The sequence below is a fragment of the Pelecanus crispus genome, chromosome 6 (genome assembly GCF_030463565.1).
Source record: "Pelecanus crispus isolate bPelCri1 chromosome 6, bPelCri1.pri, whole genome shotgun sequence".
Classification (NCBI taxonomy): Eukaryota; Metazoa; Chordata; class Aves; order Pelecaniformes; family Pelecanidae; genus Pelecanus; species Pelecanus crispus.
Genome location: NC_134648.1, coordinates 34,350,875 through 34,377,110, shown reverse-complemented (window position 1 = coordinate 34,377,110; position 26,236 = coordinate 34,350,875). Strand labels below are relative to the sequence as shown.

Sequence of the window (26,236 nt, the reverse complement as noted above, 5' to 3'; positions counted from 1 at the left end):
ATGTTTTTATCTTAAGGCAAGGAACTGAAGGGAAGTTGCATAAATTTGATACAAGTCTTACAGCCATGTGATTTACATGGAAAACAAACATCCAAAAGCTATCCAAAATTGGGGGAAAAAAGCAATGGTTGGATATGGACTCTCATACAGTAAGAGAAATTTCTCCTCATCTCTAATGAATGGAAATTGCAAAATAATTTTGCTCTTCTTGCCAGAGGTTTAAGTTTATTTAAAGTTAATTTTTTCAGAAGCAGTTTAAGTAACTCAGTATACTCGTGTTAAGTATGTACTATTTTTGGCAGTTTTGGGACCTTGGTAAAAACAGTACAGAATTAACAAAAACTCTGTATGTGAATGTGTAGTGGGCTCTGCACTCCTTTAGAGATGTGACGCGTGTTTACACATCATTAGTTAACAGATTATAAAATGTCCTTGGTTTTGCAAGTGGAATAATTACTATCATGATAATCCTTGGTAGACAACTTAGGGACTAGGTGTTGAGAAAATTATACCAAGGGTGAGGGTAAAGAGTCTCCTGATTTACTATAGCTATTGAATTTACCACAATACACAAGACTAAGTGGATACTTGTATTTAAAATACGTGATCGAAAGAAAAACTTAAAGATTTTTAGCTAAAACTTGCGAGGAGTCAAAATCAGTTTGGGACACTAGAAAATTAGAATGGCCTGTTGAAATAAAATGTAGTTTTATAATCTGAAGTCTTTCCCCTGTTCTTATAGTGACACGGACTCTCACGTATCGAGTTCTACCTCAGTTCGCTTTTATCCACATGATCTAGTAAGTTTTTTTTATTTATTTTCAAAGCATGCAAAAAATCAGAAGACTTTCCAATTTTATAGCACTGATTTAATCATCCTATATGGTAGTTCTTTGTTCTTAAGAAGGATTTTTGCCTGGGTTTAAATGAAGGTAGAATATTTATTGTTGCAGTGTCTTCATATACACATACAAATTCATCGTTCTGCATAGCACTTTAAAAACTAAATATAAATTATTTTCTCTATCTAAAGTGTAGTGATTTTCTAAATCACGTGGAAATTGGATGTTCTGAGATACTTTGTAAAGGTTTCCAGAGATGACTGGACAACTTGGACAGTTTTTCTTCTGTGCATTATTAAGATTAGCAGATAGCAGAAAGAATAAATTTCATGTTCTGACCAAGAGAAACTTCAGGAATTTAAAAATCTGTCGTTGGAATCTGCTGTACAAAATTTTAATTCATACGCAAGGAGTGACTGGGGAGAAAAGGCAGAGGCTTATGCTGTTTCATACTGCAGACAGCTTTAGAATTCCTTAGTTAGTGATCTCAAACCTTTTATACTGTTGTCAAGTCCAGACATATGTGTACTCTTAATTCTGAAGTCTGATATTGCTGTATCATGAAAACAGTGCAAATGGTCGTGATTCTTAAGGTCATGATTCTTAAGCTAGGTAACCAAAGGTAAAGTATATTGAAGTACCTAATGACCTAATCAAGAGGGAAAACAAAATACGGATTCAGCATTTGGCAGAGGGAGGAAGACCTCCATTTGCCTGACCACGCTTTTGATCAAGAACGTGCTCTTCAAACCTGGTGTCTGCTAGAGGAACTTTCTTTGCTTTCCACTATCCCCCTTGAAAATGTAGCCTTCAAAAAAGAGGCTGCATTACCTGCTATGTGCTGTTAGTTTGCCAGTGTGGTCCCATTGGAGGGAATGATTCTGTTTAAGGCAAATTTATTTGGCCTCATATTTATAAAAGCTCAGCCCATGTGCCTAAATGGAAATTTCCACTGAAATTTATTATTAGTGTGATGAATGTTATGTTATGGTGATTCCACCTTTTTAAGAAGTTTTTTAAAAGTTGTCAAAAAAGCACCTGTTTTCTGACACAGCTTATCTTGGTATATTTTGTACTTTTAAAATGCCTTTAGAAAGGGAGTGCTCCTGCCTGTTGTTTTTATTAGTATTTTTCTAGGAAGGAAAAGCTGGCTTAGCATAGTTACAGTACACTGGTGCTTTAAGGAGTCATGAAAAAAAAAGTTCAATAGTGAGAAATCGAATGTTAAACTTCAAAATAATTGTAAAAAAAACCAACCAACCCAACAAAACAAAAACCACCAAACTATAATTTTGACATTTAAAAGTGACGTGAGTATTTAAATTTTACTCTTTGCTTTAAAAGATTATGAAGGCTTTTCATTAAATGACATTTTAATGTTGATACTGTTTAAGAATAAAGGGCAGTGCATTAAGATATTTCTTGGCCTGTTAATGAAATTTATGAAATGCGTTAAACAACACATACATATTATAGTAACTTTTACTTTTTAACCTTATGAGTACTCTCCTTGAAAGTCCTTTAGGCTTGTTAGTATTCCTGTGATTTCAAGAGAACTCTAGAGTGAAAAACTACAAAATAAGTGAGGAATATAGTCAGTTATAAATAGTACTTAACTATTTAGGGCAGAGCTTTTTTTAGTTTGTTTCTGAGTATATTCTGAATGTAGTGAGTTTGAATTTGACCACTGATGCATGCATATGTTGCTTTGTCATGCAAAAACAACCATTTGGCATGGGTGTGCATGCGGATTAGCTGACTATAAGAATGTTGTACTTTATTTAAATTCAGAATTGTATTATTCTTGTAGTATATGTTATTCCTGTTCACATATCAGTTTACTTGTCTTCAAATTTGAAGTTTTCAGGGTAAATGAGATAATGTACTTAGAAGATGTGTTCATGCTTCATTTGAAATAAGGCATATGCTAAAATGCCAGACAGTTGTGTTGTATGCAAACTATTATTGCTGCTGCTGCTATTCATTTGCCATGATAAGCGCAGGAAAAGTAAGTAGAAGCCTCAGAACAGGCAGTGTTTAACATATAACTTTTAAAAAGTGAAACTGAATAATTCTAGCAATTTTTTCCAAAGCAGTTTTCAGTAGAATACAGTGATACAATGAAAATGAGCTTTTGTTAATACTGACTTTCTTTTAGCTTTCTCTTCCTCAGATCAGGTTGAACAGGCTGCTAACCATGGATACAGATCTGCTGGAGCAGCAAGATATTGACCTGAGCCCTGACCTTCAGGACCACATGCAACCTCAAGAGGAAGCAGCTCAAAAAGTCAAGCAGTACTATCGCTTTTGGATCCTGCCTAAGCTTTGGATTAGCATCAATTTTGATAGATTAACTCTTCTGGCTTTATTTGATAGGTGAGATCCTCATATGTTACTAGACCTCAGAAAGTAAAGATTAAAAAATGACAACCAAACTAATACAGATAAAGCTATCCTTTGAGAATTGTCCTTATTTACTGCACTCTGAAAGATGAAAGAATAATACAAAATGCAGGGGTTTTTTAAGTAGTGAAGGCTACTCTCCCTTTTTCTCTCTGGCAATGCTAAAAAGGAGAAAAACAAACAAAAAAACCCCCCAAAACCACCAAACCTCACTTTGCATGAATGGGGCAATAAAATATTTGAATGGTCAAAAAGAGATTTGTTGCTGATCTTTAAAGCTAGAAAACAACCTTCTCCAAAAAAGTACTTGAAAGGGTCTAGAACTTGGTATACACTTACATTTTTTCAGCAAGCAGAGAGAATTTACCTGCTGTTTGAAAGCATTTTTCCAAAGGGTCATCTAATACTGTAACCTGTTGTGCCTGCTGCATTTACCTAGTGGAATAAAACAAAGGTGACCCCCCCGGTTGACAGCTTTTGGAATATATAGAGTATTTAAATTTTGGTAATGAACCTCGAGATAAACAATATAATAGTGATTCTGTCCAGGCAGAAATACTATTAATTCTGTTCCTAAGCATTACCAATATCGTATGGAATTATCTTTATTCCACTTGGCATATCTTAGCCAAGTGAGAGTATTTTTAGTTTCTTCATTGCAAAATCATGAATGACAGATAATATACAGATAAGCTATCGTGCATATATTTTTCACAGGCTTGTAATCATCTCGTGTGGGCCTTGAATATAGATTTGTGTTACAGACCATGCTTCTGGTTGAGCATTTGAATTATTTCTGAAGTTATCTGCAGAAGTTATCTTCTGCTGTTTAAAGGTCAATTCCATAAGATTGTAATTGCTTTCAGCTGTCATTGAAATCCTGGTAGCTCCTAGCTTTGCTAAAAGGCAGTGTGCTAGTATAGTCTATGTAAGTTCAAATCTATTCTTAACTACTTTGCTACCAGCAGTGTAACTCTTGTTAACTTCTGACCCTAGCTGTTCCCTTGCAGCTTTTTCTAGACATAGCTTCTAATTCTCTCTCTTTTTTTCTTTTTTTTTTTTTTTTTTTCTCTCTCTCCCCCTAATACAGGAATCGTGAGATCCTTGAAAACGTGCTAGCTGTCATCCTAGCTATTCTAGTTGCATTTCTGGGCTCTGTACTTCTTATAGAGGGCTTTTTCAAGGATATTTGGGTCTTCCAGTTCTGCCTGGTAATAGCCAGTTGTCAGTACTCACTGTTGAAGGTATTTTAATTTCTATCTTTGCTTTCTATAAACAATAGAAATAACTTTGAGTGTTGCAGGTTAGAGCTTTAAAGGAAAAAAACTGCATGTTTATCACTTAAAAAGAAATGAGTAAACTTCAGCTTCATGGAAAGTTTGATAGATGGTCATACAAGGTCACTTCACTAGAATGGTTCTGTGTATGTTTGTTAAACAACCCTTTATTTGTTGTTCTCATGCACTCTTTCTTTTCCAAAGAGGAGCACATTCTTACTGGTTGAAAACAGCCTACAAACTAAACTTGAAGGTTTATTGTTTTGGTTTTTGGGTTTTTTGGGTGTTTGGGTTTTTTTTAGTGGATATTCATATTAAGCAATTATATCTAAGCATATTTTTAATAATAATCTTAGTTTTTATTAGACAATTGTTAATGGTATTTTTGTAATTTAAAAATGATTGTTTATTTCCTTATGATTAGACTATTAAGGTGGAAATTAGATTTAAAATTAAAGTGCATAACACATTTTGTGTTTAAAAAAAGGTAAAAGTTCTGAAAATTAGGCACGTTTTAAACTTTGGCTATAGACGTACTTTTTTAACAGATTTTATGGTTTAAAGGCTGTAGAGTGGCTTGACAACTGTAAAATCGGTTTTAGAGATTATTAAAAGAGCTTTAATCAGAAAGTGTGTGGCGGGGGGGGGTAGATGCACTTATCTGTAGATTGGGTAACTTTCCTCTTTCTGTTTTGTTTCAGAGCGTTCAGCCAGATTCTTCTTCCCCTCGACATGTAAGTCATGGGCATGTGCCACTGTACTAACCCTGCAGATGTAGAGCTTCCACAGAGACTTGATCTTTCTGGTTTGATCTTTTCAGCATTTCTCTTACGTGACTTCTCATAAGGCACAAGAGGCTTATGTTGTCTTAGGGTGTGAGAAAGGAACTGATACTACTTTTTCCCTGCCATACGCTTTGTTTGTATTTGGCAAATCATGTCCTCCCTGTTTTAAGCCTAGCTTTTGCTATGGAGTCATATCACGATAGGGTTTTCGATGAATCTTTAGTATTCAAGCAATTATACTGAGATGTATTCTTAATGTTGTAACTTGCTATGCTGATACAAACTGGGACAGCTTTGATGTTCTGTCCTGGTCTTGTAGATCATTCAGTTGTCCTAGTGTGCACACAGCCTTCTTTTTTCACTCTATTAAGCTGAGTATGCAATGCTCTAGTGAACATTAACGTTTGAGCATGGAAACGTTGATGTGCTAGTGTTGCACAATATGTTTATATTCTGTGTGCATCTGCTAGATTGCCAAGACAAAATATTTTTGTTATGTCCTAAATAAGATATGAAAAAGAATTATTCCTATGCAGCAAGTCATTCATATTATTTTAGGTAATAAGTTGTATGCTTTAATAAACACGCAAATACAGTGGGGTTTTTTTTTCCCCAGCAGGAGCAGTACTTGAGTAATAAAATTTAACTGCTTTTTCTTCAAAATTAGTATATTCTCTCTTGCTTATGAAGCCTAGTCAGAGTTTCTCTGGCATTTAGTATTGCAAGAAACATACTTTAAAACTTAGTGGAGAATAAGGGTAAACATAGCTTAGCCTAACTTAATCGAACTGTTGTGTTCTCATTATATCAAAGCCACAAAAAAAAGAGACTTAAAACACTGCAAGGCAATGCATTAAGGATTTTATGAGCAAAACTTAAGGACATGTTGAGGTGCCAACACATTAATTGATGAACAATGATTAATTCTGGTTCTGAAATTATCTGTAACAGAAGAGTAACAGTTAGCTTTTCTGCTAATGATGAAACAAAAAATGTTCTTTTTTTTTATTATTTTGAACAGGGTCATAATCGTATCATAGCCTATAGTAGGCCTGTATATTTCTGTTTGTGTTGTGGTCTTATTTGGCTGTTGGACTATGGCAGCAGAAACATATCTACAACAAGATTCAGGTTGTATGGAATGGCTTTCACGAACCCATTGCTGCTGCTGTCAGCCAGGGACTTAGTTATAGGTGAGTGGCTTTTTCATGGATTTGAATTGTTTCCTTCACCACAGTAGAAATCTCTCTTCGTTTTTCTTCCACTCTGCATCTTGTTATGACATTGTTGCATCATCGTCTTTAAATGCAGTTCATTTAGTTTCCTTTGGAAAGAGTAGTTTTAGCTTGCTGAAGTTTATGAGAAAATTCCCCCCTTCTGTAGCTTTGCTGTAACAAACTGCAGAGATGTCAACTAATATGGTGTCATAAGAAAAAAAAATATTTTTAGCTTTTTACTTGTGTAGTATCTTAGTCCTTATCCCTGAACCTGCTGTTCTTTCTCCTTAACTTTGACCTGGGTATGCTGCCCTGTGTTTGGACCTAGCTGCTCAGTAGTTAAAGAAACGTTTTGATTTGGACTCATGTGCTATGTAGAGGGGCTTGGGGCAATTCAGCAGGAGTTGTCTTAAATCAGGTTATTTGTGTCTAGCAATCAGGTAGAACAGTATGGACACAATTTTTAAAAAAAAAATAATAGATTAAATCTTATTTAATATGTTTCTTCTCAGAGCAGGCCTATCAGCAATAACAAAAATACAATTTTGGGCTGTATGAGGTACTTTCATTATATTCTGAGCAGCACAGTGCATTCACAATACTGCTGGCATTTAACACCCCACCCCCAAAACCCAACCCAAAAAACAAACAACAACAAAAAAAAACCCTCAAACCAACAAACCTTTCCTTTGTTTACTTACAAAATTTATTGAAAATAGTAGCAGCTACATAATCTCAGGCAGAGCACATAGAAAGAAGAGAGAGAACGTAAACATTTGAAGACCATCTTATAATGGGAACTTTGTGCATATACTTTAATGGAGCAAAGTTATTTGGGTGATCCTCTCTGGATCACCTCTTTGGAGGGGGAATAAAATCTGTAAGAACTTACCTAAATTGAACATGCTTGCTCTTCACTTACATCAAAATATCTGTGCATGAAAGACACCAGCAGTTAAATGTTAACGACTGCATGCCTCCAGTTCTTGGACCGTCTTCTATCCAAGAAAAATTAAAACTCGGTCTTGGTTTTGATTCTTCTTCGTCATAGTCTTTTTTTATTATTATTATTTGACTTTTAATTGATTAGTAAGAATTACTGACTCGGGCATTTTGGGAATTAGTTTTTATTACTTGAATTTAGGGACATCCTGAATTTCATGCCTCATACTGTTTCCCTCTTCAACTTTCTGCTAGTAAATCTGTGTTTAAATGTCCAGAGGTAAAAGTTCTAAGCTACTTATTTATGAACAGAGTATTGTCCAAGCATTTCCAAAGGTGCTTTTCTACAGAGTCTAAGGATCTATTCATGCACTGGCATACTTCATTCTATATCTGTGATGGAAAAAAAGTTAAGACAGCAGATACTTTTGACTCATTCAAGTTACAAAACTAGCTTCATTTCCCCTTGTTTATGCTCTGTCAATTTCAGAAGTTTTTTTCTTTTCCTATCACCTTGAGTCATTGCCCTAATGTATACCCATATCCCCATAAGGTAATACCTAAATGGATATGTAGGTGGTGTGGTGTGGTGTGGAAGTGACCTACTTTTAAAAAGTGCTTAATAGTCTTTTCCAGTTTTAAAAAGATGTGATGGCATCTTCACCAGGCTGTGTCCATTTTGGGATTCGCTTTTAAAATTTCTTAGTTCAAGAGTTCTGAATGCTTTTTGATCCTTTATGTTTTACTGCTGCTCTTGGGTATCTTGCATCAGCTTATGTGGTTTATATTTCTTAGCAGTTCTACCAATAAAAAATCAGATTGCCAGAACAGGTCTCATTTCTTAAAAAAACAAACCAAAATAAAAACCTACCCCCCCCCCCCCCCCCCCATCCCATGCACACCCTTGCCTTTGGAGCAACTCCTAATGTTGCTGAAGTACTGTTGCAAAAAGCTTTGTGTGTATCGCAAAGCAAGCTGGCTGCTAGCAAACATACTTTGTTAGCACAAAGTAAAAATCCCAGCTGCCTTTTTTCCCATTCCCAGGCTTAGCTACTAGAACAACACAGGTGCAGGGCAAGGCAGTCTTTGTGTTTAGATAACATAATTGCTGTGTCCTTGCCAACAGACAAGTGAGGACTGGTATAAATTTATAATTTTGTGTCCCACATATTGGACTTGGTCAGTTGGTGTAAATCTGCTCCACGTTTATAACAACTATTTTCTGTTTTCACCTAGGTGGTCCCTATTAGAAAGTAATTCTGTTACGGACTTTAAAAGCCATCAGAAATGTTGGCTTTTTGCTGGACTACCCTTTATAAATTGTGTATTCCCAGATCTGTTTTGTAATTTTGTTTTCAGTGGACCCAAGATAGTTCCGCTTACAGGCCTTCAAAACAACTTTTTAACCTGTCAGTGAGGGAACACTTTATTGTTTGCCTCTTATGTAGGCTTGCTTGAGTATTGATATGAGATAAAGGTTTGAATTGAGAATTCTGAAAACCATTTTCTTCAGGTCCCGAGTAGCTGGTCCTTAGTCTTATTTTTCCTGATTTGTATCAGTAAAAAGATGCGGAACTCGGTGTTTTTCTCAAGCCCTGAACCTACATGTTTTTAAACAACATTTAGTTTTTTAAGTGTACCAAGGAGTGGTGGTGGTGGGGGAATCAGATTCTCAGTACCTGTCTCACTGTAGATATTTCTAATGTGATATCCTTTAGTATCCAACCATGCTGTGGATATAAAGATAGAAACTTAAAATTGACACTTGTGTTTCTTTACAGGATACTTAAAAATTGGTTTCTTCTTTTGGTCACTAAAGCTACAAGTCAATAAAGTTATAGAAAATCCTCCCTAAATAGTCAAATTTTTGTCTGCTAGGGTTGTTTTCATGGTTTGATCCTTCTGTCCCTCAGAACCTAGACCTTATGATATGCTGCTGCTTGTGAATTATGTCTGAACTACTTAACAGTTGTATAAAAGATTGTTATTTCTGCATCATTTATTCCTTAAGGTGTAAAGAAAATTATATGTACAGGTTGGGACATACCATTTTCTGTATTAAAATTAAGTGGCATTCATTTATCTTTGCATTCTTAAGTCCTGTAATTTGTAGAGGTTTTAATGGTTCATACAGTTACCCATTTTCATTTTAAAAAAAAAGAAAAAAGCCATTTAGGATCAGAACTTTTTAGAAGTGGCGTAGGAAAATGAGTAAAATTGTCAGACGTTACTCGTGGCAGAAAACCCAAAGGTGAAATGCTTGGCCTCTTGTACGTCAGCGTGGCTGGTGTTAGCTTGCTGCTGTAACTCCATACAGGCAGTTAGGCTTGGATAAGCCTCATCTACAATGAGTGAAAACTTACAAGCCTTCTAATCTGTAAATGCTCTTGACTGATCTTTGCTAAATAAAAATGGAAAGCCTGAATTGGCCTGTGTCCATTTCTACAGCAATTAAAACAGAAGTACAAGAAATCTTCTGACTTTTGGTCTAGGTAACCTCTATATTTAGTCAGTTCTGAGTCATTGAAGTAGAGATTTATATAATGGATGTTTTCCTTAGAAATAATAGTAGAAATACTTCAGTGATGTTGAGTTAAATGGTATGTGTGATACCCTAGAACTTAAACTGAAGAGTACACTACCATGCTCTATTTTTCATATTCACCACTTTTTCAACTATTTTTTTTTTTCCCTCTGTAGTGTTTACACTATGTTTCCCTATAGTATTCTTCATTGGTCTCCTGCCTCAGGTGAATACATTTGTGATGTATCTCTGTGAACAGCTGGATATTCATGTCTTCGGTGGCAATGGTGAGTGTTGTTTTTTTATGTCAGTGGCAAAAGCATTAGATAAGGAGCAACCATCAGATTAGTAGGCTAGTTAAAAAATTTAGTGATTACGCTATTTGTATTCAGGATTGTTGTGGTTTAGCCCCAGCCAGCAACTAAGCACCACGCAGCCGCTTGCTCACTCCCCCGGCCCCGGTGGGATGGGGGAGAGAATCGGAGGAGTAAGAGTGAGAAACACTCCTGGGTTGAGATAAGAACAGTTTCATAATTGAAATAAAGTAAAATAGTAATGATAACAATATTATAATAATATACAAAGCAAGTGATGTACAATGCAATTGCTCACCACCTGCCAAATGATACCCAGACAGTTCCCGAGCAGTGATCGCTGCTCCCCGACCAACCTCCCCCAGTTTCTATACTGAGCATGATGTCACATGGTATGGAATAGCCCTTTGGTCAGTTTGGATCAACTGTTCTGGCTGTCCCGCCCCGCCTCCCAGTTTCTTGTGCACCTGGCAGAGCATGGGAAGCTGGAAAGTCCTTGACTAGCATAAGCAGTACTTAGCAACAACTAAAACATCAGTCTGTTATTAACATTATTCTCAGTCTAAACCAAAAACACAGCACTATGCCAGCTACTAGGAAGAAAATTAACTCTATCCCTGCTGAAACCAGGACACTACCCTCTAAACATAGAATACTAATTGTATTTTTGAAAAGGCTGAAGGTTGTCTGATTGATTATTGAGAAATAGAATTACTGTCCTAGTAAGTCTGTCAAAAATTATACTTTCTTCCTTGTCTGGTTTCTGTTACAGTTGTTAACCATTCCCATGGTAATGCTGTTGAATAAATGAGGAAGTAAATAAAGCCGCATAAATTGCTCTTTAAAAAAAAATAATTTGTAGGGGAAAATACAAGTAGTTGCTGTGGGTTGGGTTTTTTTCCTTATCAGAGGCATGTTGCAACTAGGGGTTTGATATCTTTCTTAAACAATCTGAAGTATTCTAACCTAATTACATAACGCTGTTTAATTTTTTTCTTTCTTTCCTATGATACTCAGCTACCACAAGCCTGCTTGCAGCACTTTACAGTTTTATCTGTAGTATTGTGGCAGTAGCATTGTTGTATGGACTGTGCTATGGTGCCCTGAAGGTGAGCAAAACTTTAGACACAGCATACATTAATGTTTTGGATTTTGTTCTCTGCTTCCTTGTATCTTAGGTACTTAAATATGCAGAAAGTGAATTAGAAATATTAGTCTGATTTGGTAGGGTTTCATACTTGCTCAGCTGTGATGTCAATAAAGGAGATGCAATGCAGGAACAAAGCAGATTTTTTGCTTTAAAAGGTGTATGATTTGTGCCTGCACTAACAGGTTATTTTTTTGGCTGAAAGCATGTGATATTTACCGAAAGTTCCATTCTACATTGGTTCTTGAAATATAATCATGTAAGTGGCTTGTTTCTAGCACAGTCTTCATGTATTGGTTCATTAACCTCTCAAAATGGCTCATGTGAGTATTTTTTCCAGTGCTGCAAACCAGAAATAGTCTTTTCAAATTAATCTTTACTTGAAAAGAAACCAGGAAATAGTTTGTAGTGTCAAAATGAAGATGTGTGCCTATCTAAAAGGTAGAGTTAACTGGGGGCGGAGGGAGGTGACCAAACCCAACAGCTTTTCCTTGCTTGAAATGCCATTCTGTTTGAAAACAGCATGGTGTTGGTTCTGTCTGGTTTCAGGTGTGTGTCAATAATCAAATGCTCTCAGTTCACAATTAATTGTAGCATGTGTGCCTTCCAACTCAGTTGACTGGCTTTTTTCCACTCTGTTGCAGAGAATAAAAAGTTGCTAAAGGAAGTACTCCCATGATGCTATCCTATCACCCACAGAACATCATTAGCTTTCTGTGAATTTGTACATTTGTCTCATTAGCCTTTTGTAAACACATCTGTTCAAGATAAACAAGCTTTAGCAAAGAATCACTGTCTCACCTTTGCAGATCCAGTACAGATCATGAAAACAAAAATAAAACCACTGGTTTAATCTGAATTCAGCACATTAGAAAAAAAATAAATCTGAGTAAAAACAAATGTAACTTTCAAAATGAAGAAGTGACTATGTGCAAGTCTAAGAACCTGTGGTCTCAAGGAATGCAGGAAATTCTTCATAAGGGTTATGAAAACTGATGACTGTTTAATGATTAAGATGGTGTAGGCTTAAGGGATGTACACTATTCTAGAGTTTCTGATCTATAGTTAGACATAGGTAAATATTGAACAATATTTTTGTGGAATTGTAGTTAATTTTTCTGTCCTCTTACTATGATATATATAGTTCTTGTATGTCAGATAAGCGTTATATACTTTGTCTCCTTTTTATTAACATTTCACTTCTGTCTCTAGGATTCTTGGGACGGGCAGCATATTCCAGTTCTGTTCTCCATATTTTGTGGTTTGTTAGTGGCAATATCCTATCATCTCAGCAGACAAAGTAGTGACCCTTCTGTACTTTTGTAAGTGACTCAGTTTGTGTCCCTTCCCCAAGGAAAAGCAAGTTGCAAGGGAACATTATTTATAATGTTAGATATTAGTACTGTTGGAACAGGTAGTCACCAGAAGTATCAAAAATAGTATGATATTGGTTCAGTAGTTAGAGAGAAACTCTCAAATTTTGCACCTCGTTCCTCCTCTAATGACAGCCTTTCTTTGTGACTTCTGGCAAATCATTTACATGCCAAAATCTGTTTTAACTACCTGCTCAGGTTGTCCAAAATGCCAGTCAGGTGCCATCTTTCTGCTGGTGTGTTTGTGCTGAACAACCTGTACCCATTCTCTATTTAAAGAGGTGCTCAAAGCACTAGTTTAAGCTGAAGCCCATACGTGGATTTTTTTTTTGAACGGTTTCTCTCACGTAATTCATTAATGTGTTCTTATCTTGAATGTATGCTCAAAGCACTTGTCTAAATATTGTTTTGCATTTGAGTTGAAATTAAGGATCTGTTTTGGTGATGAGCATTCCTGTCTAGCATGGGGAAATGTGTATTCATATTGGTATTCTGGGTTGGAGTATTAATCTGATGATGAGAGTATCTGATTCAGTTAATAATTGTGTGTAAAACAAAACAGTTCCAGTACAAGAAACACCTCCCACAGAATAGCCAATAGGGGCTCAGTCACATACCTGGGTTAGGCAGAGCTTGAATTTGGATTTAATTTTAGCCATAATGTTGGATGAATTTGATAAGCAGTAGTCTGGGGTAGATAGTGAGGGGTCTCTTATGTGGACAGGGAGATTAATGATTCGTGAGTGTTCACACAGAAGGAAAAGTCTTATCTTTGGGTTGACAGCTGAACCTTGTCCTGTTGCTCTTAGTTCAGGTGACTTTACCCAGTTGGTATAAGGTCCTTGTCCCTAGATACCGGGTCTTCTGTTCTTTCCAAGTACTATAGCCTAGATGCTTATGTTTGACCTGCAGGTTCACCTATTTAGCCAGATGTGGCACATTTAAGCATTGCAATATGCCTTTGAAGATCTAGGGCTTACTCTGTAGTGAGCTTCCTGTCCATAAAGTGAAATAATACATATTTCTGTACCACATAGGGTGTTGTAAGAAAAATTGTATTGAGGGGTTGCGAGACACTTAGGTATGGCTAGTAGTGCTGCATATGATCTTCTAAAAGCTTAGGTCTAAGTTTTTTGGGCTTTAGTACCAGCAAGGTCTGCAAAGAATTTAGTAGTTTGGTCAGCATGGCTAATTCATTAATTAATCAGGGTAGTATAGATTTTTTTTTCTTTTTGTTGCTGTTGAAGTTTGATTTAGATGAAGGAAGTCTTGGTTTTCTAATTGGTGTTAACAAATAGACCACTTCTAAACTTTGCACCAAGTTACATTTCTGTTTAGTTATTTATAAACTAAAGTTTTGTTTCATGAGTACTAAGAACTTCGCTTAAAATTCAGTATGTGTTCAGCTACTCCTGTTGGTACTGGAGAAACTGTTTGAACAACGTCTGGCTACTCATCTTTAATGGTGGTCATTGTGTGCAACCAGAGAACTAATTCTTTTATAAAGTTGAGAGCTCATCTTTGTAAATTTGCTCAGCCATGTGAAAGCACTAATATGCCAGGATTATTTTTACTTGTAATCGGCTTCTTGTAATAGAACTCTTGACTTTGTTGTTGTTCTTCTAAAACCACATAGAACAATACATGCTTTTCAGTGGGTTCTTTTTTGTCTTTCTTTAAGCTCTTTAGTGCAATCAAAATTTTTTCCTAATTCTGAAGACAAAAACCCTGAGGATCCTCTGTCTGAAGTAAAAGATCCTTTACCTGAAAAGCTTAGAAATTCTGTGGTAAGTAGGCTTTTTTAAAATTCAGTCTAAGCATTTAATTTATGTTGGTTTGTATAGCATCAGTCTGGATCTTACTTAGCTCACACTTGTTAATTACCATGGTGTTGATTAGAATAGATATCAGAGTGTTTCCTTTAAGTGCTGCAGATGAACCAATGTGCTACACTAAGAATATAGTGCAATATAAATTGCAATTTAAGTTATTTAAAAGGAGGCATGTGAAAAAATTGGAATTCCCTAGTGTGAATTCAGTGAAGTATCATTGAGAATTTTCTTCTAGCTCATATTGATGATAATAAATGATACTTGCTTTTGTGCAGTAGTGGGAAAGAGTTAATGGTGGCAAAACTGTATTACCTCAGTATTTCTAGTAATTGTGAACAAGAGCTTTGTGCGCACTGTTCCAGAAGTAGAAAATAAAAATGGTGGAAAGTGTTGTGGGGTTTTTTGTGGTTGGTTTGTTGGTTTTGTTTTGGTGGGTTGGGGGTGGTTTTGGTGGTTTTTTTGTTTTGTTTTTTAAAAAGCAGATATAACATGTTCCATTTACTTTAGTACATACTTTGAATTGTTAGTACAAATTCACTCTAAATATTTATGAAAGTAGTAATATTTAAACATTATTCTTCACACAGTGGAGCAGTAAGTAAAAGACTTAAGCTTAGTATGTTTAACTTGTACGAAAGGAGGCTGAACATTCATTTAACCTTGCGTAGGTAGGGCTTGGCTGTAGGGCAGTAACAGTATAGATGGGTTTCTCCTAGTACAGCAGGCACAAGTGTGACAAGGTGCAGTGTGTGGAAACTGCAAGTAAATATTTAGAGCAGAGAAACAGCAATTCTTTTAATGCTTAACAGGAGAGAATGACCATAGGAGCTGCAAGCTCCTCTTTAGCTCTCAAACTGTGTTAGTCACCAGGAGGGCAGGGGAGCTGAGGATTATGATGTATTCCTTTTTTCAGTGTTTTTTAAATTGGGATTTAACTTCTTGGGATACCGCTTATTTTTTTAAAATCAGTTAAAGCCTTGCAGCAATAATTGCTGTGTGTAATTATTTCACCAATTTTGGAGTAGTTAATCCTTTAATGATTTTCTGGGCTGAAAATACTAATACTGTATTTACAGAGTGGGAACAAGTCTAAACTTGGAGACTCCGAGTTGTAGTGGCCCTAAGTACATATTGCCCCCTTGTGACTGAGTCTGGCATTACTCATTTTGTTATTTTGTTGCCCGTTATCAACAACTTGTCTTCATTTTTTAGGGGTAACAGAAAAATTAAACTCATTCCTCAGGGTCGTTCCAAAGCTATCCTTTACCCTTCTGCAAAGGAGGGGGAAAAGGGTTAAAGAGCCTAGTTGTTCCACCTGGTCGTTAGCTCTGTCTAGGCAGCTGTCTTCCAGAGCTCTTAATTGCCCCATAGTCTAAGCAATTCTTAGATCATAAATGGGAAATTGGGTTAGCCCTTCCAGCTCTTTCATCAGTGCTGTAGGGGGGTCCTTATATCCCCTCATGTTCCAGAATGAGCGACAGAACATATTGGTATATTAATTTTTCCTGCCCCACTTTGGGTATGCATCTTTCCACTTAACTCATTTGAAATAATGCTCTTAGCCCTAAGATTTATGTGGTGAAATTTCTGATAACTTCAATGGAAGTAATTAACACTGGCATAATTTGAAAATCTTTAATCAGTTTCAGTGTTACTGCTGATGGGCATTAAGAATCTGAAGAGGACAACCAAAGCTGGTATTTTCTAACATTATTTTGTTTTGACTCCCCAGAGTGAACGATTGCAGTCTGACCTGATTGTGTGTATAGTCATTGGTGTACTCTATTTTGCAATTCACGTCAGTACAGTATTTACAGTTTTACAGGTAAGTTGTTCCAACATGTCTGTCATTTGTCTCCTATATACAAATGCTCTAATGTGATATAATGCTTATTCTGGTAGTGCACTGGGTCTCCTGACTAGTTTTAGATGGTCTTTAAATATATAATGTGACAAGTACATGATTGAAGATCTTCACGTTCCAGTTTTACATGCTCAGAAACTCTTCTTCCCCTGTTCTTTCTTAGTTTCTTCTTTTATTCTGGGTTTTTATTTTAGTCTCTGACACAAAATGCCCTCTTCTGCTTCATCTATCTCAATTAAATAGTGTCAGGATCATTTTGGAGTAAGGAAAAATGAAACTTTAAAAAAAAAGTTTAGGAGGTTTGACTCACACAGATTGAGGGGCTGAACTCAGCCATGGCATGCTAGCGTGGCTGTCTGTAGACTATAGTATAGGAGAGTACCCCTTTTCTGGAATGGTTATTTACAGGACTTCAAAGAGCCTTTGAGTTTCAAGTTTTTTACTTGTCAGTCTAGCTAATATTAGTGCTTTGGATACTTGTAATGTGTATATATGAGTCCTACTTGATGATACTGATTATCTTGGAGATCCTTTCCAATCTTAATGATTCCTAGTTTTTACTTTTCATTAAAAATAATCCAGCCACCAAGCCAGGAAACACAAAATTGCTACTCTACCCTTAATTGGTTTAGTGGTGGACTTGCTAATGTTAGGTTAATGGTTGACTGGATGATCTTAAAGGTCTTTTCCAACCTAAACGATTTTATGATTCTGTGATGCCATGGGACCAGATCCTGTGCTTGAATTTGTTTAAGTAAAGGTATTTGCCTAAAGAGTTGCAGTTACTGAATTTCTTATTTTGGCATTCCTGTAATGGAACCATTGGTTTGCTTATGAACAGCCTTATGTCAGGCAAATCAAAGTTTCTTGCATGTATTTTAAAAGGATTTTACCCTCCTGCTGCTGCCTACAGTTAAAAGTAAGAAACTTATTTTAAAAAGCATATCTGTTCAGGTAGCTTCAGGTTTTCAGGTGAAGTCTCCTACTTAAGCAAGTGTACTAGTTTTTTCTAGGAAAAATATCTCTTCTCTATGACTGGACTTCAGCACTCCTCCCGAATGTTGCTTTTTCCCACGTTTGAGAAACTGGGCTATATGCTCTTCACCAGTTGTATAGTTCAATAGGCTTAGGCTTCACAGAATTTGTGAATCAAGAGCTTATAACAAGGTAATGCAATCCTAAACTTGCTATGACATATCTAGAAATTTAGAGAAAATTTTAACATATAGAAAGTGTTACTGTGAAATCCAGTCTTCATACCATGTTAATATAGTAGTATTTTGTGACTTCTGTGAAAGAGTTTGGTCTTGGTGGGAGGCTTCTTACTCACCACCTTCTCAAGAGAGTATAAGATTAATGATTTGTTTTTCCTTATGCTTATGCCTCTTTTTATCCAGCAGATTAAAATGTAAATTGGCTTCAGCCTTTAGAGGATAATAGGTTTATCATTTAGAAAATGAAATGCAGATGGGTCAGAAGCAATGAACTCTGAAGGAAGATTGGTGTACTATTTTTACTTTAAATACTTCTCAGCTTAGTGAAAACTTGTTAGAATAGATGGTTTATTCTCTTACTGGCATTTCTTGTTTGATCTTAAAGTTGGTAGTACAGCTTCTCATGAAAAAATACGTTCCCAACTTATTATTATGGGAGCACCTGCCTAGAAGATGGAAAAGGTATTACAGTATTAGTGTAAAACACAAACCTTAATTTCTTCAATTCTTCTTTTTAGCCTATTTTAAGTTATGTTCTCTATGCATTGGTGGGTACGGTAGGCTTTGTGACCCATTATGTTCTGCCTCAACTCCGAAAGCAACTTCCTTGGCATTGCTTTTCTCATCCGCTGCTGAAAACCAAGGAATACTATCAGTTTGAAGTCCGAAGTAAGTATCATTCATGACCTATTTTTTGAACTTGCTGTAGTTGCTGACCAACTTGTGTTTACCTATTGATATACTGGAGTATTTAATGATATCTAATCTAAAAATGTCTTAGTTTCTCAGTTCCTCATGCTTTGACTCCATGACATTTTATGTATCTCTTAATGGATAATGATAATATATTACATGTGCTAACATTATCTCAGAGCAGTTCCATTAAAGCACAGTCTTCAAAAATCTGAAGTTGTAATGTTTGTGCTAATGATTGCCTTAATTTTTTATAAAGGTAGTGTGTTTCACTAGGTATGTCTTCAAGATAGTAAGTTTTCAAATGTTTTAGAGGATTAGGTGTGGTGAATGCTGTCAGAGATTTCATCTTGGTGTGGATTTGATTCCTAATGGTATTGTTGACATGTTTAACAATGAAGTAGCGCAAGTGGCCTACTAGCGGAAGAACACACTAAGGGACCGGTCTTGCTAGTTGATCTGCATGGGCATGTACTTGCACCTTTCATTCAAGTCTATGTTTCCATGAAATCTTTCCCTGGAGGCTGAAGAAAACATGAATTTAGTTATGCTGCTAATCAGTTTTCCAGTATGGATAAATGTAGTGGTAGACTGCGGGGTCTCCACTGTTGGAACATTTTTATTGTTAACAGCAGACTTATGAAACTTCTATCAAAAATGGCTTAGAAACAACTGAAGCTATTTTGTTTTTTCTCTTCAGTTAGTTTTCAGGGTAAGACAGTAATGAAAAGGAAGTGAGCATTCTGCTGCTTTCAGGAGCAGAGAATTATCAGAATTGATTTTCAAACTTCCTACCTTTGTAGCAGCTATGCAGTGTGGTCTTTTCACTGATGTCTGAATTGTGGGCTTTTTTTCCGTGATTGGGTGTAAAGATGGATAAATATGAAAGGTAATTGTAATGTGATGCCAAACTCTCTTTGGAGGAAGAAGTGAAAAGTGCAATTGTATGCCTTAGATTTTTTTTTTTTCCCCCCCTCTAATCTACAGAACTAGAGATGTTACAGTTGGTGCCCTTTTGCTGATACCCGACTTCAGTATTTCCATATGTAGTAGTGTTTTCAGGAAAGATGAAAGTCAGATCCAGTAATGTTAAATATAAGTTTGTTGCATCTTGCAGTTTGGTCCCTGTAACTTAAAGAGACTTCATGCCATGTCAATGACTAGGTGTCCTTATGGCTTCTGTTGTAGCAAATGAACTTGAGTTTTTGCTGGGGCTCATCTAGGCATGTGCCGTCATTCATAGCAATGAAGAGGGGTGGGCCTTTTTCTAGCCTCTTTCAAGCTTTCACCTTTAACCCTTTATGTATGCAGCAATGTTTAACATAATTTTTGACATAGGCTCTTCCAGCCTGTATTTGTACTGCCTTGTAAAATAAATTTTCTCATTATCGTCATTTGCATTAATTTGAAACATAGCAATCCTGTTACATATTTTGCCATTATTTTAGAAGTTCTTAAGTCTCAGACATTTGTGTTGGCAGGTTACATATGCTCTTCTATATTGTAGAGTCATAAACCAGTAATGTTTCAGTTTGACATTATGTATTTAGGATGGTTTCCAACCATATTCAAACAGTTTCATCAGTATCAATGTTGAAATTATTGAAGAGGTGGCAACCCAGCTTGTTTCCTGCCATGTGCAGTAAGCAAGTAGCTTGCAAACTGTTATATTGTAATACATTTTGTATAGATGCGTAACAGTGCAAAAATTCTACTGGTTCTACTGACAGTAGCTTAGAAGGAGCTCCTCTTCATTTCGGTTAGATAAAACTGTGAAAGTCCAGTATGAGAATACAGTTAGTGTTTGACTGCAAAAATTACTTGGATCAAGATTCTTTATTCTGTTAGCTGAGTTTGATTTGATGGTGCAATCTGATTTTTTTTTCTTTTTAATATATCTTGATAGATGCTGCACACGTTATGTGGTTTGAGAAGCTTCACATTTGGCTCCTTTTTGTAGAGAAGAATATTATCTATCCACTGATAGTCCTCAATGAGCTTAGTAGCAGTGCTAAGAATATTGCTAGTCCAAAGAAACTGGATACTGAGTAAGTAGAAAAGGCTTATCAAGTAATTTGAGTGTGTCTACTGTGGTGGGAAATTAAATAGTGAGTTCTGGCCTCAATGGGAATACAGTTAGTGCTATTGCCTTAAAACTAAGGCAAGGAATAAATAAAGTTTTTCTTCATTTGAAAACTCTTATAGAACCAAGTCACCTTGCTGACTTAAACTGAATGTAGTATTACAGTGTTAAACTAGGAACCCACACAAAGAAAAATCATGGCATATACAACAAAGATTGCAGGTTGCAGAATTATTTAGTAGTGTGATATCAAAATTTCCTTGTTGATCTTCACAGTCTATAATATGATTATCTGGACTGCAAGTTCAAGACAGTGACAATACGTTCTGGTATTTTGTCAGGTATAAACTTAAGACCTGTGTAATGTTCCCTGAGCTGCTGTGCAAGCTTGCAGCCCCTATACAGCTTTCTGCTCTCATCAAGGAATTCCCCAGGCCTTCCAGCCCCAAAGTATAATCTGTATCCACATGGAACTGCACACTGCCTCTTAAATTGAGCCTTAGTTATAATCCCTTGAGCAGTGTATCTGACTGTCTCAGCAAATGAGAGTTCAATAATAGGCCCTGCATTTTTTGCTTCCAAGAACAGTGACCAGGTGGTGCTTTTGGATTTGAAGTTCTTTTGATTTAGAACAGAAATGTTGTAGAGAAAATAAATCTTGAAAGAACATGGAATATGTTGGGGGCGGGCATTGGATATTTTTAGTTGTGGGTTTGTTTTTTTTAAATTTAATAATCCCTGGATCTAGTAAGTTCTTGCTTTGGGTTCACTACTCTTGTCACTACAAGACCTTTAGGAGGAATATTGCCATTACATTAATGTTATTTGTATAACCCTTTGATCTGTCAGTTACTGCCCCTGAAAAAGAATATCACTGTAAGTTTATCATCAAGTTGCAGTTCCCCAATATAAGCTACAGCAGTATAGTCATGGAGGAAATACTGATAATCCTGTGTTCATCCTCTTGCTGATTAATCTAGAACACTTCTAGCATTTTTGCATCTCAATATTCATAACCTTCTGTTCAGAGTACGAGGATATTTCACCTCTGATTTTTTTTTTTTTAAATCTTCTTTTTTAGTGAGGCTTACAAATAATGCTAATCCTTGAACATTGACTGGCTTGAAAATACTGATAGAAAGACTTGGATAGTAACCTTTAAAGAAAAAAAAAAAAAATCTGAAGTTGTCTTTAAAAAAACCCAACAAACCAAACCACTACCCCCTAATGTCCAAAAGCAAACCCAAATCTAAACCTTGAGTTTGAAGAGCTTGGCATTGCCTGACAGCAACAATTTAGGTGGTCTTTAAACCCTTTTGGACAGCAGATAAGTAACTGTTTTGTGTGAATTTCTTATACAGGTTGGGTGCTTTAATGATCACAATAGCTGGCTTGAAGTTACTGCGTTCATCATTCAGTAGCCCAACGTGCCAGTATGTCACTGTTATTTTCACAGTGCTCTTCTTTACTTTTGATTACAAAAGTTTTACTGAGACCATGCTGCTAGATCTCTTCTTCATGTCCATACTCTTCAGCAAGGTAACTTTAACTCTCTATTTCTAGGTGTTGCAGGTAATCCAAAAGGGAAAACAGATAGTCCTAACCGATAGGTAATCTTCCAGATTGTCAGTCCTATTGGTACTGTAATCAATATGCTGTAAGACAGCTAAGACTTCTCCTTCCCAAAGCACTTAAGTTTGCTTGAGAAAAACATACGTAACTTTCTAAACATTTCATAAGTTTCTGTTAGTAGAACAATGAGTGTGTATTATGTTACTTGCTTTGTTATTACATCCTTTCTGTAAGTCTCAAGGCTTCTGCTAGACTAGTAAGAACTATAGGGTGACCAGTAAATTCCTCAGGATTTTTGTGTACTGCAAAGCATGTTGATTCTCAGCCAAATCACTAAATTTTTCTTCTTTTTTTTTTTTTTTCTCCCCCTTCTCTTTTTTTTTCCTCTAGCTTTGGGAACTCTTTTATAAATTGAGATTTGTATATACCTACATTGCTCCCTGGCAGATCACGTGGGGATCTGCCTTCCATGCTTTTGCCCAGCCCTTTGCTGTGCCACGTATCCTTTGAAAATGTAGACTTTTTCCTGAAGTCGTGTATATATAAATTCTGAATGTTGCATTAAAATGGATTATGCATTATGGGCTAAATCTACTGCATGAACAGGTTTGTCTAGTGAGTATTTATGAAAAACTGTGCACGCTTTCTGCCTTGCTACAATGCTACAAATTACACAGTAGCAGATGGAGTAGGAATAGAATTCTGACATAAAAGAAGCGTGGAGGAAGAGTTAATTTCATTCTGAAAATGACATGGGTTTTTTTTCCTCTGACAGTCATTCCCTTTTTCAAGAGTCACTAGCTATGGTTTTAGCTCTGGAGTTTTGCATTTTAAGCTTCTGTAGACTGGTTTGAATGGAGTGTTGAGTTAGTATTCTCTGCAGAATTTTGAGAAAGAGAATGACCACCATGTCTAGTGCCAAATTTTCACCTATTTCTGTTTTTAAAAACAAAACCAATCCCCTTACTGCTGGAGATACTGTAAAGATGCTTTGCTGCATAAAAATTCTTAGAGATCTTGTTTTGCTCTTAATTAGTATTGCTGTCTGTTTCAGGTACTATCACAGAAGCTTGGGAAAAAAGTAGTTGTTGCTTGGCTTTCCTTAATTCTGTTATGCTACAGATTCTGCAATGTTGTTTGTCCAAGCAGCTGTGTCAGCCTTCTTCTCTACTCCACTGAATCCTTTTCTGGGAAGTGCAATATTCATCACTTCATATGCCAGGCCTGTCAAATTCTGGGAAAGAGACTACAAGTAGGTGAAATACGACGTTTAAAGTTTGCGTCCTTTGTTTTTAATAATGTAACTATGGCTAAATGTGTTGGTTTGGTTTTTTGTTGGTGGGGCTTTTTTTCTCCCTCCAAATGCTGCTGTGTTTTTTTTTTTTTTCCCCCCCAGAGAAGATTAGTTTCTAGCACTGAAAGTTTTCAGTGAACTTGTTTCTGAAATACTGTAGAAGCTGTTTTCATACTAGCCACATTTGCTTTAACTACCTAAGTAATTTCTACTTAGAGGTATGCCATCCTGGTAATTTTTTTGAACGTAAGAATTATAGTGTGGTAAAGTGCAATTTTAATCAGAAAGTCAATTTATGTACAAAAAGGTTTTGGGGGGCAGTTCATAATTGTATTTGACGTGTGTTCGTTATTGGTCATTTCACAGCTAAAACTGGCTAACCTCAATATAAAAATCTTTAAAGTAAATCTTTGATCAAGGTGGGATCAGTAGTGGAAGATTGTTCATGTCAGATTATACCTCCTTGTGTTTTATTTCTCCAAAGTGCACCATTGTTGATGAAGTATCAGACCAGTGAAATGTTAGATAAACAGCATAGGGCAAGATGAGCAGATAGTTCTCGTATTTATGGAGAATTAATTTTTCATTTCACTGCTTTATTGCTTTTTTCCCTTCTAACACTAGAACAGTTTAAATACAATGTTCCAAATCTTATGTTAAAGAGTTAAGGTTGCAACTTCAGCCAATGAAATAATAAGTTTCTGAAAACTGCCCTCTCAGTAAAGTCTACTGGAATGTTAGCTGTGCTGATTTAATTGCTTTTAAGTTTATTTGTCCCGTCTAAAGCTTTATGATATTTGTCCAAGAAAATACATACACTTATATCTAAAGCTAAAGAGTATTCTATGGCTACTTACTGTGGACGAACTTTATAAGGTGTTGGATCATAATGCTATTATAGGCAGAAAATACTTTTACATATGAGAAGAGCAGCAAATTTGCATATAAAATTATTTTAAAATAACTTTTTGAAACTATTTCAGTGGGAATATTTTTTTAATAATTTTTATTCTGTTAGTAGTTTCTTCCCTTAGATTTTCTTACAGTAATAAATTTTGTATTAAGTATGTTTTCTTTTGTTATTTTCAGCACAAAGCGTGTGGATCATTCAAATACAAGACTGGCTTCACAGCTTGATCGAAATCCAGGTAGATTTCCTAGTCTGATTTTGGTGGCTTGCTTTTTCTTTTTGGTGGGTTGGGGGGGGTTGTGGTGGTTGTGTTTGGGTGGGGTTTTTTTGTTGGTTGGTGTTGGTTGTTTGGTGTGGTTTTTTTTTTTTTTTTTTTTTGATGGTGGTGGTGTTTTCAAATGTAAATGGTTTTGATCATGAATCCTATAAGAATCCTGTAAGTTTGCCCTGTGATCTTTTCCAACCCTGCCCAACCTTTTTGTTTTTCCATCTACTGTTATGTTCTCCTCCGTCATCTCTTTCTTGCTTTACTCTTTAGACTCTCCTGTAAGTCTTTCTTGTTTCCCCCTTACCTTTATGTGTGTCTGCTTTACTACTTTATTTACAATTGTAGTACACATTAAGCTGTTCTGCTTTTTGTTCTCCTTAAGTAATTAAAAAGCGCCAAACATTATTTGAGGGTGTCTCAATGTCGTGGTGATGAGACCAGTACAACAGTCATTACGGAGATACTTCTGTGCTCATTTGCTTTTGCACTTTATTATGTGGAATAGATTGATGGGAGATGCATGAGTGGAACTGCAGGAATAACTTGGAAAATGAGGAAGTGACTAAGAAGGGAAAAAAATTGGTCAAAAATACTAAATGTCACTTTGCATTCATTTGGAGTAGTTGTCCCTTGAAAAAGTGGGGGGAGGGGTGGAGAAAGACCTTGAAACAACATTGCTGTTAAGAAAACTGTAGGACTCAATGTGAAGCGATAATTGACATTCAAGCTTGATGTTTTTCTGCAGATTCAGGTAATAACACAAATCCAATCTTCCTGCAGGTTCAGATGATAACAACCTGAATTCAATCTTCTATGAACATTTAACCCGTTCCCTTCAGCACAGCCTGTGTGGAGACTTGTTGTTGGGTCGGTGGGGAAACTATAGTACCGGGGACTGCTTCATCCTAGCCTCTGACTACCTCAATGCACTAGTACACCTTATAGAGATAGGAAATGGCTTGGTCACCTTCCAGCTGAGGGGGCTTGAATTCAGAGGTGAGTGTGTTACACTTCCTTAACTGTCTGTACTAAAAAGTGGACTTCTGCTTTGGAAACTTAATTATTTTCAGTTCCATCCTGTAAATTAATTGCTTTGAAAATGGGCTGCAGGACCTCTTTATGCCCCTGCTACTTGTGAGGGAAAACTAGCTTGCTCTAGCAGAGTTGATTCTAAGTCTCTCTTTCCATTTTAGTGCAACATGGCTACCGTAATTGATTCTTAGAAACACCTAACTAAAATGTGATCCTAGAGTGGTAAATTAAACTATCCGAATCTTTTGCATTCATTAGCAGATAGTTCACGTGGTGTTATGGAAACATAATTGGAGATTGGTTGGATTCTAAACACTTTTAAACACAATTCAACGCTAAAGCAATCGTATAAAATGTTCAACTCCTTCTTTTGTCTATTTTCTCCTAAGGAACTTACTGCCAGCAACGAGAAGTAGAGGCCATCACTGAAGGTGTAGAGGAAGATGAAGGGTTTTGTTGCTGTGAACCAGGCCACCTTCCTCACATGCTTTCCTTTAATGCTGCCTTTGGACAGCGTTGGTTGGCTTGGGAGGTGCTTGTGACAAAGTATGTTCTGGAGGGTTATAGCATCACTGACAACAGTGCAGCTTCCATGCTTCAAGTCTTTGACCTCCGGAAAATTCTCACCACTTACTATGTGAAGGTATGAT

At 36.3% G+C, this 26,236-nt stretch overlaps 1 protein-coding gene across 5 annotated transcripts in view; it reads left to right on the top strand.

Moving 5' to 3' along the window:
- Positions 1–26,236, top strand: part of PCNX1 (pecanex 1) — a 91,328-nt gene that overhangs the window by 46,762 nt on the left and 18,330 nt on the right. For 3 of the 5 annotated variants that reach the window (XR_012831148.1, XM_075713161.1, XM_075713160.1), the window contains 18 exons: positions 743–800; positions 3,001–3,218; positions 4,336–4,489; positions 5,224–5,256; positions 6,329–6,500; positions 10,167–10,277; positions 11,322–11,413; positions 12,664–12,773; positions 14,506–14,611; positions 16,389–16,481; positions 18,253–18,403; positions 20,334–20,475; positions 21,872–22,049; positions 22,473–22,581; positions 23,205–23,334; positions 24,466–24,524; positions 25,335–25,550; positions 25,976–26,229. Coding sequence is in view for 4 of the 5 variants with exons in the window: in XM_075713161.1 (XP_075569276.1) it covers positions 743–800; positions 3,001–3,218; positions 4,336–4,489; positions 5,224–5,256; positions 6,329–6,500; positions 10,167–10,277; positions 11,322–11,413; positions 12,664–12,773; positions 14,506–14,611; positions 16,389–16,481; positions 18,253–18,403; positions 20,334–20,475; positions 21,872–22,049; positions 22,473–22,581; positions 23,205–23,334; positions 24,466–24,524; positions 25,335–25,550; positions 25,976–26,229 (2,386 nt within the window). In the remaining variant the exon portion in view is untranslated. The remainder of the gene's footprint in view (positions 1–742; positions 801–3,000; positions 3,219–4,335; positions 4,490–5,223; positions 5,257–6,328; positions 6,501–10,166; positions 10,278–11,321; positions 11,414–12,663; positions 12,774–14,505; positions 14,612–16,388; positions 16,482–18,252; positions 18,404–20,333; positions 20,476–21,871; positions 22,050–22,472; positions 22,582–23,204; positions 23,335–24,465; positions 24,525–25,334; positions 25,551–25,975; positions 26,230–26,236) is intronic. The other 2 variants (XM_075713163.1, XM_075713162.1) reach the window with 1 other exon arrangement.